This window comes from Leptonotus elevatus, chromosome 20 (assembly GCF_054856555.1).
Source record: "Leptonotus elevatus isolate MCC_2025b chromosome 20, RoL_Lele_1.0, whole genome shotgun sequence".
In the NCBI taxonomy this organism is placed as follows: Eukaryota; Metazoa; Chordata; class Actinopteri; order Syngnathiformes; family Syngnathidae; genus Leptonotus; species Leptonotus elevatus.
Window position 1 is genome coordinate 2,194,181 of NC_141258.1, and position 12,716 is coordinate 2,206,896.

The 12,716-nt window shown below is 40.5% G+C and overlaps 2 protein-coding genes across 4 annotated transcripts in view; one reads left to right on the forward strand and one right to left on the reverse strand.

Moving 5' to 3' along the window:
• The window catches only part of dock1 (dedicator of cytokinesis 1), a 90,898-nt gene that overhangs the window by 24,333 nt on the left and 53,849 nt on the right, over positions 1–12,716 (forward strand). For both annotated transcript variants that reach the window (XM_086064804.1, XM_086064805.1), the window contains exons 24-27: positions 274–344; positions 1,034–1,140; positions 1,941–2,068; positions 2,589–2,684. In XM_086064804.1, the coding sequence (XP_085920930.1) occupies positions 274–344; positions 1,034–1,140; positions 1,941–2,068; positions 2,589–2,684 (402 nt within the window). The remainder of the gene's footprint in view (positions 1–273; positions 345–1,033; positions 1,141–1,940; positions 2,069–2,588; positions 2,685–12,716) is intronic.
• The window catches only part of insyn2a (inhibitory synaptic factor 2A), a 30,035-nt gene continuing 25,131 nt past the window's right edge, over positions 7,813–12,716 (reverse strand). For both annotated transcript variants that reach the window (XM_086065018.1, XM_086065019.1), the window contains exon 4: positions 7,813–8,785. In XM_086065018.1, the coding sequence (XP_085921144.1) occupies positions 8,602–8,785 (184 nt within the window). In that variant the 3' untranslated portion in view covers positions 7,813–8,601. The remainder of the gene's footprint in view (positions 8,786–12,716) is intronic.

Sequence of the window (12,716 nt, forward strand, 5' to 3'; positions counted from 1 at the left end):
ACATTTGAAAGACTTTTGTCACTCCAGTGGTCTTTTGTATAGCTAATATGGTAGCCATTGTAAAATGAGGTGCAAACCACACTTAATTCGGTTTGCCGCCTAAACGGGCCGCGGAGTCGAGCTTGAATATAGTCAACAAATGTGTGAACTTGAATCCAGATTGAAATTCTGTCCCCATGACGGCAATTTCTTTAAAGTGACACAAAACAGACATTTTTGATTGAGACCTGTTTGTATTTATTTATTTATTTATTTTTATTTTTGGTGTTCCAGGGTGCTGCACTCAGGTACATTCCCACTATTGTCAATGACGTCAAGCTGGTGTTTGATCCAAAGGAACTAAGGTAAGAAACAAATACTTCAGCATCCATTATACTAAGACACCGTCCGCCATTTTGTCACCAAAACAGCCCATCGATTCAGTCGGCCGTCACGCTTTTCAGCTCTCTGCACCGTTTAGTTTCCTTCCACTCCAATGTGCCGACCGCACATCTTGAGCCAACAGAGCTTTGTTAAACTCTGCAAATATTTGGTCCGGAGTCACAGACCTGGGAAATAAATACTCCAGTCAATCAGCAGCCAGCTCTTTGTAAATACAACACAGAATTTGGAGTCTGACCACCTGCTCTCCAAATATATCAAGACAGTAGGTCAACACACATTTAACTATAAATCGTTCATCGTTTAAAAGTTAAGAGGTGGTGATGCAATATTAAAGCTGCTGGTGACATTTTCAGGAATGCTGCAGAAGACAACACTACGAAAAGTTGTCATTTCTAAGAAGCACTCAAATATTGAGTATGAATAAATGAAAATATACAATTGTTAGAAAAACATTAAAATATTCGACAAAACAATGCACAAATATGGCAAGAAAGAATTGAACGTGCTGAAAAGTAAAGGTAATCAAAATGATTTATTGATCAAGGATAGTCCCATTTTGACCAGTCGTTTTGAATTTGGGCTGATTGCTGGCCATTGGAGGCGATCAAATAGCTCCTGATGACCTTTTCTCCTGTCCTCATTCCCACAGCAAGCTGTTCACGGAGTTCATCCTAAAGGTTCCCCCAGGTCGCCTGGTGAAGCAGAAGCTGGACTGTCTGATCGACATCGTCCACAGTGATCTCTTCACCCATCACGGTACGAAACGCACTCCCAAGTGCAGTAATGGAATAGGTCACACCCCCTGTCTGCGGGGCAGGTCACTAAAAGGCCATCGGTGAGGGCTCGGTTTTCCCTTTAATTGAATCCTTACCACAGCAACACAGTCATAAAAATATCTAACACAAATCCACACAACAGTTTTCCCTTTTTTGTAGATAGTATTAAAGTTACTTTGTTACCTGTAAAAGTCGGCATTTCTTTTTTTTTTTTTTTTTTTAAAGCTCAGTATTGTTCATTCGGAAATGTCCTCATCATTGCTCTTTTTTTTTCTTTTTTAAATATATATATATATATATATATATATATACATATATATATATATTTTTTTATTTTTTTTTTGTGTGTGTGGGTGAGTATGTGTATGTGCGTGCGTGCGTGCGTGCGTGCGTGCGTGTGTGTGTGTTATCTAACACAAATCCACACTACAGTTTTCCCTTTTTGTAGATAGTATTAAAGTTACTTTGTTACCTGTAAAAGTCGGCATTTCTACTTTTAATCTGTGTTGACATTGGAATTTTCCGCCTTTGGGGTTAGCATTTAAAGCCATTTTCAGACATCACGTAAAAGCTGTTTTGTCAAACAGCTGCGTGTAAGCGAATTCTACAATGCGACACCTGTTGTCATGTTTCCAATCTGTCCAATTTGTCAGGCAAATGTTTGCATTTATTCCCCGATGTAGGAGGAGGAATCCATTCGAGAGCGCCACCCGTATGTATCGGCATATGCCGCCGGCCGCGCTCGCCGCCATTCACGACTGTTTTGCGTTTCCCCCGCAGATTGCCGCGAGATCCTCCTGCCGCTGATGACGGAGCAGCTGAAATTCCACCTGGAGAGGCGCGAGGAGCCCAAGGCCTGCTGCCAGCTGCTCAGCGACATCCTGGAGGTGCTCTACAGGAAGGACGTGGTGAGGAGCGCTCGCGTTAAGGCGCTCCCGGTGGGCGACCTCACGCACTAGGGGAGCGAGGCTTTATTAAACTGTTTACTGTATGTTGTCACCACTTGTTTACTGTACCGTCTGATTGCTTAGCACGTACAAAAACGTCTGTTCAGTGGTGCTAATTCATTCATAAATACTCAAATGCCCAAATCATCGTTTACCATTGAAATCAATGGAAATTACATGAATTTGTTCCAGTGACCCAAAATACACTAACACTTTTTTTTTCTTTTTTTGTCGCGTACTGGCTATCTGGTGTTTAACTTGAAAACTAAAATATTTTAAATACAATTTTGAATAAACATAAAAACAATTTATTGTAATAAAAGTAAAGTATATGAAAATAAAAAAATATGTAAACTACTAGGTTAGATGCTAGATTTGCCTTTAAATTAAACCCCCAAAAAGTTTTCAAGATGATTAAAATAAATTAAAATAAAAAATGCAATCCCTTTTTTGTGCTCATGTGTTGGTCACGTGTGTGCAGGGTCCCACTCAGTGGCATGTGCAGATCATCATGGAGAAGCTGCTTCGGACTGTGAACAGGACCGTCATCTCCATGGGCCGAGACTCGCCTCACATTGTAAGTCAATAGTGACGCACGCATTCACACACACACACACACGTTGGGTTTACATGTCTAGTGGGGACATCTCATTGACATAATGCATTTCCTAGACCCTTTCCCTAACCCCAACCATCAAAAATGATTCCTTACCCTAACCTCAACCATAACCCAATTCAAACCAAATTCTGACCCTCAAAAAGAGGTTTGGATTCATGGGGACCACAAAAATGTCCCCACAAGGACACGTGGTCCCCACAATGATAGTAAAGACCCAGAAAATGGTCCCCATGATGTGATATACACACACACATTTGCACAAATGCTTTTTTTGGTCTTATCTGCTTGCGTATGTCAGATCACCGACTCATTAGATGATTGGCGATGCCTGGCAGTGATGTGTGCGTCGTATGAATACTTTAATCCGACTTTGTGCTTTGTCCTAATAGAAAACACATTTCATTTTGCGCCTTATCTCTGTCTTCATTATGTTGCCACTAGACGTTGATAAGAGCGGATCATCAATGTTAAATGATAAAATGTATTTTTATGACGGAAACGTCTTTAAAGACATTTAATGGTACATTTATGACATGCTTAAATTCAGCAGCAGTGACTTATTCGCTCCCATTTTTATTTTTTTTTACAAGGACAGATAATGAAAAATGAGATCATTTGAGGGCTACTGATTTTCTATTGTGGTTAAGTTAACAGGTTAATTAACTGTGCCCTCTAAAAATGGCACCTGTGTCATTTCATTAGCCACTCTTTACTCTTTACCAATTCTACACGCTAACTCTCACGTCACTCACCAGGCTGTGCCCCGCCTTTTAAAGCCACACACATTCAATGTTACAGATACTACTGCTTACAATATGAGGAGGGTGATGCCAAGTGGACAAAAATAATACCTGCACCTCACATGCATGTTTTGTACTGGTATTTTGCAAAATCTATTTTTATGCGAATAGTTGGGTGAACAATCGAGGCTAAAAATAATCCGTAGCCCCCGGTCCGATCCATTTTTATTCGGGGCACATTGCCAATCACTCTGCATAAAATGCTTCCCCCACAGTCTGGAAGGTGGCCATGGACTCCCGCTTCCGTGTCCTCCACCAGCTCTCTTCTCCCGATTCGTTCCCATCCGAGATTCTGTGCCGCGTGTTGTGCAAATATTAGGCGATAACGCCATTGTTGGGCGGCCCGTTTCATTTCCTCGCTCATTCAGACCACGCTGAAGTGGCCGTGTTAATTAGCCAAACTGTCGGCCCGAGTTGAAGATCCACACATTGAGCGAGGACACAAAAGGGGGCTGCATTTGTAATATCATCACTTAAGATGAACCGCTTCTCATCTCGCAGGCACTTTGCATCCTAATATGGCCGCCTGTAAGCAGGCTACGCACAAGATGACGTCCTGTTGTTGTAACCTTTACCGTTGATCCCGCATCTCTCGTCACGGAGCTGGCCTCCCACTTTTGCCCGAAAGGCAATCAGCTCTCACGCGAGAGGCTGTATTAAAGCATCGCTCTCTTGTAGTGTGCATGCAATGCAGGCTTGCTGCTTAATGAAACTTTTCTGCCTGCCCGTGACCCCCCCCCCCCCCCCCCCCACCCCCGTGGTGCCATAAAAGGCACGAATCTCGATGCAACACATACGTGTGTACGCTTTGTATGGCTGGGCGCCTTAAAAGTAAAATCTCAAAATCTGATTTATGCTTTTAATCAATTTTCCTTCCCTGAGGTTGTAGAAAACGCAAATGGCATTGGCCTTATTTAAAAGTTGTTTTTGTTTAATTCCCTCTTTCCGGGATCTCTTGAAAAACAAACATGCGTCATTTTCCACAGGCATAAATTATTTTTTATTTATTTTTTCAAATGTGGTCGATTTTTCTTCTTCTCTACAAATCTATTCTATTGGTCTGTCCCCACGTCACCTGTTATTTATTTTTTATTTTTTACACATTATTAAGCAATTGAAAGTGTCCCTTTTAACACTTTAAATTGCTTGCTTTATAAAGTGGCAAATTTAAGATTTTTTTTCTCGCAAATTTGCCACTTTATAAACTCGCAAAATTGCGACTATAAAGTGGCAAAGTTGTGATTTTTTTTTTTTCCCCCGCGGGATATTGCCTCTAAGAAAATATATATTTATACGTGGCCCTAATGCGCCGTCGTAACAAGACAAGTGTGCTCTTGTAAGCTCGCAGCTATGGTGTTAGTGTCAGCTGTGCATGTCAGCAGGGACGCTCCCATCTATGAAAGCCACCCCAAAAAATTATAATTTTTTTTACCAAATTAAGCTACAGGTGTGAAAGTGCCTTAGATCCTTGCTCAAATGTATTTATTTTTCAAATCAAGGGGTTCTGCCTTTGAAGCCGCTCCCAGAAACCTTTAATAATCAGAGTAAAAAAAAAAAAATCACTGCTTGACAGGAAGCGTGGCGGTTGCCTCCTGCGGCGCTCCCGAAAGCCCGGCCGCTGACCTTGTCCCACTGAGTGGCAGCCTCTTCCATTTAGATTTATGCATTAGCGTTCTACTTGGTTTCCCTTCTCTCATTCCTCCGTTTTCCTGGCGCTCCAACGGAATGTAGATGAAGCGGGCATCATGCAGAATGGGTCCCGTCGGCTGTGCTTTGGATGTTATATTGGATATTACGGCGATTCCTTAAAATTTTTTTTTAAATAACCACAAGTGCCATTGTTTAATCCTGAAAATGTGATGACTACACTGACCGAAAATACACCAAAATAGTTATAAACATCTTCTCTTTGTACAAGTGCTTAAAAGTTTGTACAATGAGGCTGTTTTTGGTCCAATTTGACCCCCGTATACTAGAAAGGAGGAATCTTTAAAACGTCACAAAAGCAAAAAAAAAATGAACTTGCATCATCTTCCCAAAATCTTTTTCAAAGGTCTTAGAGCCACGAGTGAAGCAGTTTTTAAGTGGCGGAAATTAATCTGCACACACTTAACCTTCGTGGCGTAGCTCAACTTAATAGGTTTGTTTGAAATGCACCATATTAGCACAAACGAGGTTTCTTTCTATCAGACAGCGTCAATAAGGCCACTTGCTGGTAGTCTGCCGTCACATCTGCTTATATCTTTAAAGGGCGAGTAGTTTTGCTTCAGTTTCTTGTTACCAAACAGTGGTTATTGTAACTGCCATGTTCTCGAGTTATTTCAGTACATCACCTTCCCGGATTGACATCCTGCTTGTTGTTTGCTGCCCGAGAGCAGCCACCGCCACCTTTTCCCTCCCACAAAAAAAAGAAAAAAAGTGCCGTTTTTAGAGGTCTGCCTCTCTGCCTTTTTCTCTTTGCCACTGAACTCGACAAGTGCTGCAGAGCCAAGAAGCATAGCGAGAAATGGCACTGCATCGTAATCAGTTGCTCTCCCGCGCTCAAGCTCTGAGTGCCCTCTTTTCTTTTTTTTCTTTTTTTCCTTTTCTTCAAGGCCCTGCGCCAACATACGGCGCGGCATAACACTGCCAACCTGTGTTTATCATTTCAAATTGTGAATAAGACTTGATTGACAGATTTAAAAATGCTTAAGATGCCTTAAGTACAGATGATAATATTTAGTTGATTTGACTTTTGGAAAAAGGAAGGAAATTCCATCCATCCATCCATTTTCTGTACCGCTTGTCCTCACAAGGGTCACGGGGGTTGCTGGAGCCTATCCCAGCTGGCTTCGGGCAGTAGGCGGCCGTGAACTGGTTGCCAGCCAATCGCAGGGCACATCACACCTATGGACAATTTTGAGTGTCCAATTCACCTGCCATGCATGTTTTTGAAATTTTTAATACTTTTTATTAGTAAACTATTTTTTAACACATTTACGTCCATGGACATTTGTCAACTGGAATCCAGTCAATTTCTGCCACCGACGTTTATGTTGATAAAATACTTTTGTCAACGGGTAGGCGTGGTGGTGTCTCGCCCTGCACGTGAAGCTCATGTTTGTAAAGCACTGTCATGACTAACAGATCCCTGTAGATGGCAGCAACAGACACTAATAGATGCACTGATCAACTTTGAAGGAACGATAGCACCCGATTGCTAAAAATGCAAAATTGTGTTGCGTTGAGACAACAAATTTCAAGTACAGGACAAAGTGTGACTGCGTCTGGAAAAAAATAATGGCGATCTCTTTACGCGTCTGCTTTTATTCTTCATCATTTGCATATTAAATTGTTCATTTATTTATATACTGTATGTTTTTGGAAAAACAGTATAAAATACACAGTATTGCACATAGTAAATCAATTGCACTTTTTCCAAGATACAGATAAATATGTAGGTTGGTTTCTCTCAGTGCTAATATTAAACCTGTGGACGAGAGTGGAGGTGTCCCCCGTAAAGTTATCATAAAATCGTCCATGGCACTTCCTTTATGCACTCCAAACCACATCCTTTTCGTTTTTCTTGGCTCTGTACGTGACTCTACAATCCTATGAATAAATGTTTCATACATATCAGCTATGCCTATTCGTAAAATAGAACAAGCCCTATTTGATGTAACACGTCATATCGTAACCATAAAGAAATGAATTTATAGTAAATGCAAATCTTGGCTATACGTATATTTATAATCTCCGAGCCCTGTGTGGAGTCGCTAAATGGATGTTTATTTGGGGTGTCATGGTACGTATTTATTTGGATTTTTAGGTGCAATTCAGAGGTTTGCCAAGTTCCCACATTGTGTAACTGATAGTAAAAAAAAACAACAACAATGCAGTAATGTCGAAATAGTTTGTAGGTTTTTGTTCAAATGGTGATTTGCGCTTTCCTGCGTCCTTCGTGTCATAAAATAGAAACACATTATTGAGAATTGTGCTTTCCTAAAAACGAGACAAACCTTCGATCTTGCACTTTCCTAAAGGAAATAATTCAAGCTGATTATTATTATTACATTTTATTTGATGGTCTTTCATCGATTATAGAATTTACTGCTCACAATTTGCACTTTTATATGTTTAAAAATCCTCAAGTTAATAGTTTTGCATTTTGGTCTTGTAACCGTGCCCAATTAGAATCTTAAAACCAAGGTACGTATCCAAACGGAATTTTTGGCGTACCAAACTTGCAGCTCCACTATTTATAGGCCCACAGTTGGGATGTTTTTTTTTTGTGTGTTTTTTTTAAAATTCTTATTATTATTTTAAAGAAAAGAACAAAAACACATAAATTTGTCTTAAAAATTCAGTTGTTTGTTTTTAAAATGCTTAAAACCTGCACAAACGCAAGGCTACAATGTACATTCAGTTCTGGCTCGGTTTACTGCGGCAATACAATCACATGTATTTGCTCTTACCCTTCAACAGTGCTATTTTCAGGGCCGGAACAAAATGAAATAAATTAAAACCTCGACTCAACTCTAAATGTGACAGTGGCTTAGTTGCAATAAATATGAACTTATATTCCCGCGCATCATAAATATATTCAGCTAAAACTTTAAGGTATTTTTTATACAGCTCTAGATAAAAAATGTCCTTTGATGTCCAAAAATGCCATTAAGAAAATAAGTGTCATTTAACAATATTCTTTTTATATACATCTCCTTCAAAGTTAGTTGAGAAGTCAAGGTGACATTTTAAAGATGAATAAAATTGATCGTCGGTTTCTTCTTCAATGAACAGTTTGACGTGTGAAAATAGTCCCGTTACACCGGAAAATCCTGAACTGTGTTTTGTTGTGCTTTGCTGTATGGTGAGAGGCAAGTCCATGTAGTCCCGACGTGACCGACTGATATCCAAGTTGGGAATCTCTCTAGACGGCAGCTTCGGAAGTCGCCGCATTTCACCAAAAAGTGTCGCCCGCGGGTGCCAGTTCACCCCCAGCTTGGCGATAATTGCTTCCAAAAAAAAACTCGGGAGCTCCCGAGTTAGGAAAGCGTGTGACGCTCTGGCTTCCCTCTCCCGACCCTGCGACGCGTTCACATGAACCAAAGTCTCCAGCGGGCGTGCTTCTTGGACTCGGCTTTGGACTTGCGCTTGGGCGTGGATGTGAAGGCCTCGTGGGGGTACGGCAGGGCGGGGAAGGGGGTGTCGTCCGAGGGGCAGAGCCTTTTCATGAGGGGCTGCAGTTTGTCCTCCTGCTGCTTGAAATCCAACTCCACGCTGGAAAGCAAAAGAGGCACAGAGCAGGGGAAAAAAAATGCATTTCCGCTAGGGATAGACCGATAATCGCCGATATTGGGAATTTTGACGAATATCCGTATCGGCATTTAAAAAAATATATATATATTGACAGCTGATAATCTAAAACTATTTTAATCTCAGGGAACTTTATTTAAATTTACAGTTAACTTTATTAGAGATGCTGCTGACCCTGGGAACATTCAGAACCTTTTGTTATTGTTTGACATTCAAACAAAGTAATGTAAAAGGTTTCAGGTATTACATTTTGGGAAGAAAATATTTACTGTTGAAAATTAGAGCGCTGTGGTATTTACTTGTTTAAGTTTCCATTTAACTTTTTAAGACTTACTGATAAACTTGGGAGCTCCCTGAACCTTTTTTTTGTTAGTTTTTTTTTAGAAATTTTAAATTAATTCTATTGTCTGATTTAGATTATAAAAAATTTTTTTTTTGTTATTGAAAATTAATATCAGTTGTTGGCCTCCTTAACTAATAATCGGCATCGGCCATGAAAAAACACAGCGGTCTATCTCTAATTTCCACCACGCGGTATAGTTCAATCTGGATCCGACTTGAGGTGTGTTGGCTGCCTCACTAGCTTGAAATCATACGCGACGTGACCCAGCATCGACGTTCACAAATCAAATCATTACTAAAAATGGAGGAGTGGCCCCAAAGCAGAACCTTGGCGTACACCCTAAGATTTTTAGTAAGGAATGTGAAACCAACCCATGTTATACTGCTGATTGCTTAAGAATGGATAAAGCTAGAACACATTTCAGTTTCGTTTGGTAAGTTTGGGTGCTTTATGTTGTTAGTGAACTCAATATTTTTGGGGTCTTGAAAAATAATTGCTGTCAATTTGCTTTGAAAACGGCTGGCTGGCAGTGAATGAGTCACGCTGGTTATTGTGTGAAAGGACGGAAAGCTCCTGGATTGACGTCCCTCAAACCCCCGGATCTCGCATCAGTACCTCATACACAGGAGAGCAATGAAAAAGTTGCTCAAATGCCGATTTAGATGGCCAGTGCGATGAGCAGAATGTTATGCAGAATAAATTAGCGCACGCCAACAAAACACCTTTTTCTAAGTCTTCTCCACGCTGCTCTGTAGGATTTATCTGCAGCGGCCATCATTTTTAATCCTGGCATACATTTGATTACTAGCTTCTGATAAAGGGAAGGGTGGGGGGGGGGGGACTCAGCTTACAGCCTCAACCACGCTAAATGCACTGGCACTATTAATCTGCCGAAGCGTCCTTCGGTACCAGCACCCGGATGGGTTGTTGAGGGCGTGTGTGGGGGTTGCCAAAGGCAAGACTTGCATAACGGTTGCAGGATTTGCTTCGTGATTGCTGGCTGGTGTGAAGGTGAGCTTGACTGCAGGCTCTTACGACACTTAGGATATATTTTTTAAGAGATTAAAAAAAGATTGATTGAGCCCACACTGTTACCTGAAGTTGACAAATCCACTTGTCAATGATAAAAACTAAACGTCCTCGCCCATCTGTCCAGTGGACATAGCTCAAATTTGATAGCAATCCCTCAAAAATAGCGTAAAAGACTCCGACCAAAACGGGCTTAAAATGGCTGCTTCGAACCAAAATACCAGATGTCCTCTGTCTTTTCAGTTCTTGAGACTTTTTTTTGTTTGTTTGATGTCACCGATATGCTCTGCCCACAGGTAAGGACTAAAATGCATAGAAATGTAGCATCACCCATCTGTTTAGTATACTTAAATGAAATTTGGTGGCAATTGGACTGAAATATTTAGTTCAAGTTTCTTTTTCACTCATTCACTCGCAGCCATTTTCGCTGAAGCAACCCCCTTTGCTCCCTGCTGTTTTACTGGATTTGGACTGATTTTGCAAGGCCCACGGAATATTGTGTTCTATTGCTATAAAACATGGAACCGACCAAAAGAAAGATTAGAGTCTCTTCTTTCATCAGGAAAACAAAGGATATTTCTATCTCTTTCCGTTTTGCAGAAATTAGCATTAAAATATAGCTAAGTTTCATCAATATTCACAAATCTGTTTGAAACGGTGGGGAAAGAGTTTTTTTTGCAACATGGCCCTGGTTGATCTCTTATACTCTACTGCCACTTGTTGGTCGTTTTTTGGGGGGAAAAACTACCATTGCTTTAAGCGTCCTCTTCAGTTCAGATGCTGCATCAAAGCATTCTGTATGCTCTAGCATAATGAAACCATAAAAAAAAAACCTTTGGGAGCATTGTTATATTTAAAATAGAACGTATTTATACGTTTTGTGGAGCAAATAAGTGAAAGAAGTGTTTGAAATGGGCAAAATGAGCCTAAAATGTCCGCTTTGAACCAAAATGGAAAACTTCCTGCGGGGGCTAACCCAGGCTCTCAGCACTTTTGCGTTTTTCACCCGACTCAGGCCTTTTTAAACTCAGGGCCAAGACCACTGCAGCAATTAGCAATAAATCACATGCACTTAATTACAGGGGCTAGAAATCAATCGGTGCGAAGTTGGTTGGCGAAGTTTGTATCCTTGGAATGTGTCTTGTGACTGTAAAGCTAATGGGAGAGCAATTACGGAAACACTTGACGATAAAGAGAATTTATGCACAACGTGTGGATCATTAATGGGAGATCATTAGGAACATCCAACCCTTCATCCATTTTCTATACCGATTATCCTCACTAGCTGACTTTGGGCAAGGGGCAGGGTGCACCCCAGAATGGTCGCCAGCCTCATATTCACTTCTAAGTCTTCAATGGGCTCTCGTAAAACCGTAATTCCCATTAGAATAATAGCTTGTTTATTAATTTATTTTCACAAAGCAAAACATATTTGAATGTCATTTTATAGTTATGTGAAAATAGTGGACTTTTCAAACGAAATTATTTTCTTGGGGGTTGCAAATCAACCCAACATTAATTTAAAGTACCGTTAACAAAAATGCTTAGTTATGCTTAACCTGGAACAAAATTTGACTCAATTCACCCCCAAAAAATGGAGATGCCTGCTTTTGTGTTTGCGCTTTTCATATATTTCATTGAAAAAGGCAAGAATGGCAGAGGACTATTTTAGATTGTTTGTTTTTTTTCTCTCTCAGAAATATCTGTCGAAGCCATGGCGATTTCCTTGAGCAGACAGCCAGAGAAATTGTCCTTACTGCGACTCGTTGAAACGGCGCAATGGCCAAATCGAAAAAAATGAATCGCATTTATTCCGCGGCCGTCTCAAACGACGCTCCTCGCATGCAAATGGGCCTAATTCTGATGTGGTCGTCGGGGTTTAAACAGATGCCAGGAGAGCAGAATGATTGGATCTCCTTGCTCGGGCTTCCAGGGAAAATGTACTTTCAAGGTGTCACTTAACATACGAATCGAATCATGCCTAACACACTGCCTATTAAGTGGCCTCCAATCGCTCAATGATCCTCAATAGGCAGCCACTCTCATCTGAATTTGGTCCGATCATCTGGCCGTGCTGCATTTTCAATCACTTTATTGACCGCACAAGAAAATCAACACCTCATAAAAATTAATTTTTCAGTTTTTCATTTAGTTCGTTTTTATTTTGTTTTGAGTTGTGTTTTTTAGATTTACTTTGTTTTAATCACTTTTCAAAGCGGTTCTGTTAGCTTTTATTAGTTTTAGTTATTTAAAAAATGTTTAGTCTTAAAAAAATGTGTATTACTTGCGTGCCAAAATGTAATAAACACCATGGTAAAATGAAAAAAGTCCCGCATTTCTTACCTAGCGTTGCATTTCGGCAAGTAAGCCGAGCCAAAAGTCAAGCCCGCAAAATTGTGGCCTCGGGGCGACATCATCTGAAGGTGCTTTTCTATTGGCTGCTGCTAGATGACATCACTTCTGTGTGAGACACTTTCAAACGTCCTTATTCCGGCTAATATTGAAATAAATATACTTACAATC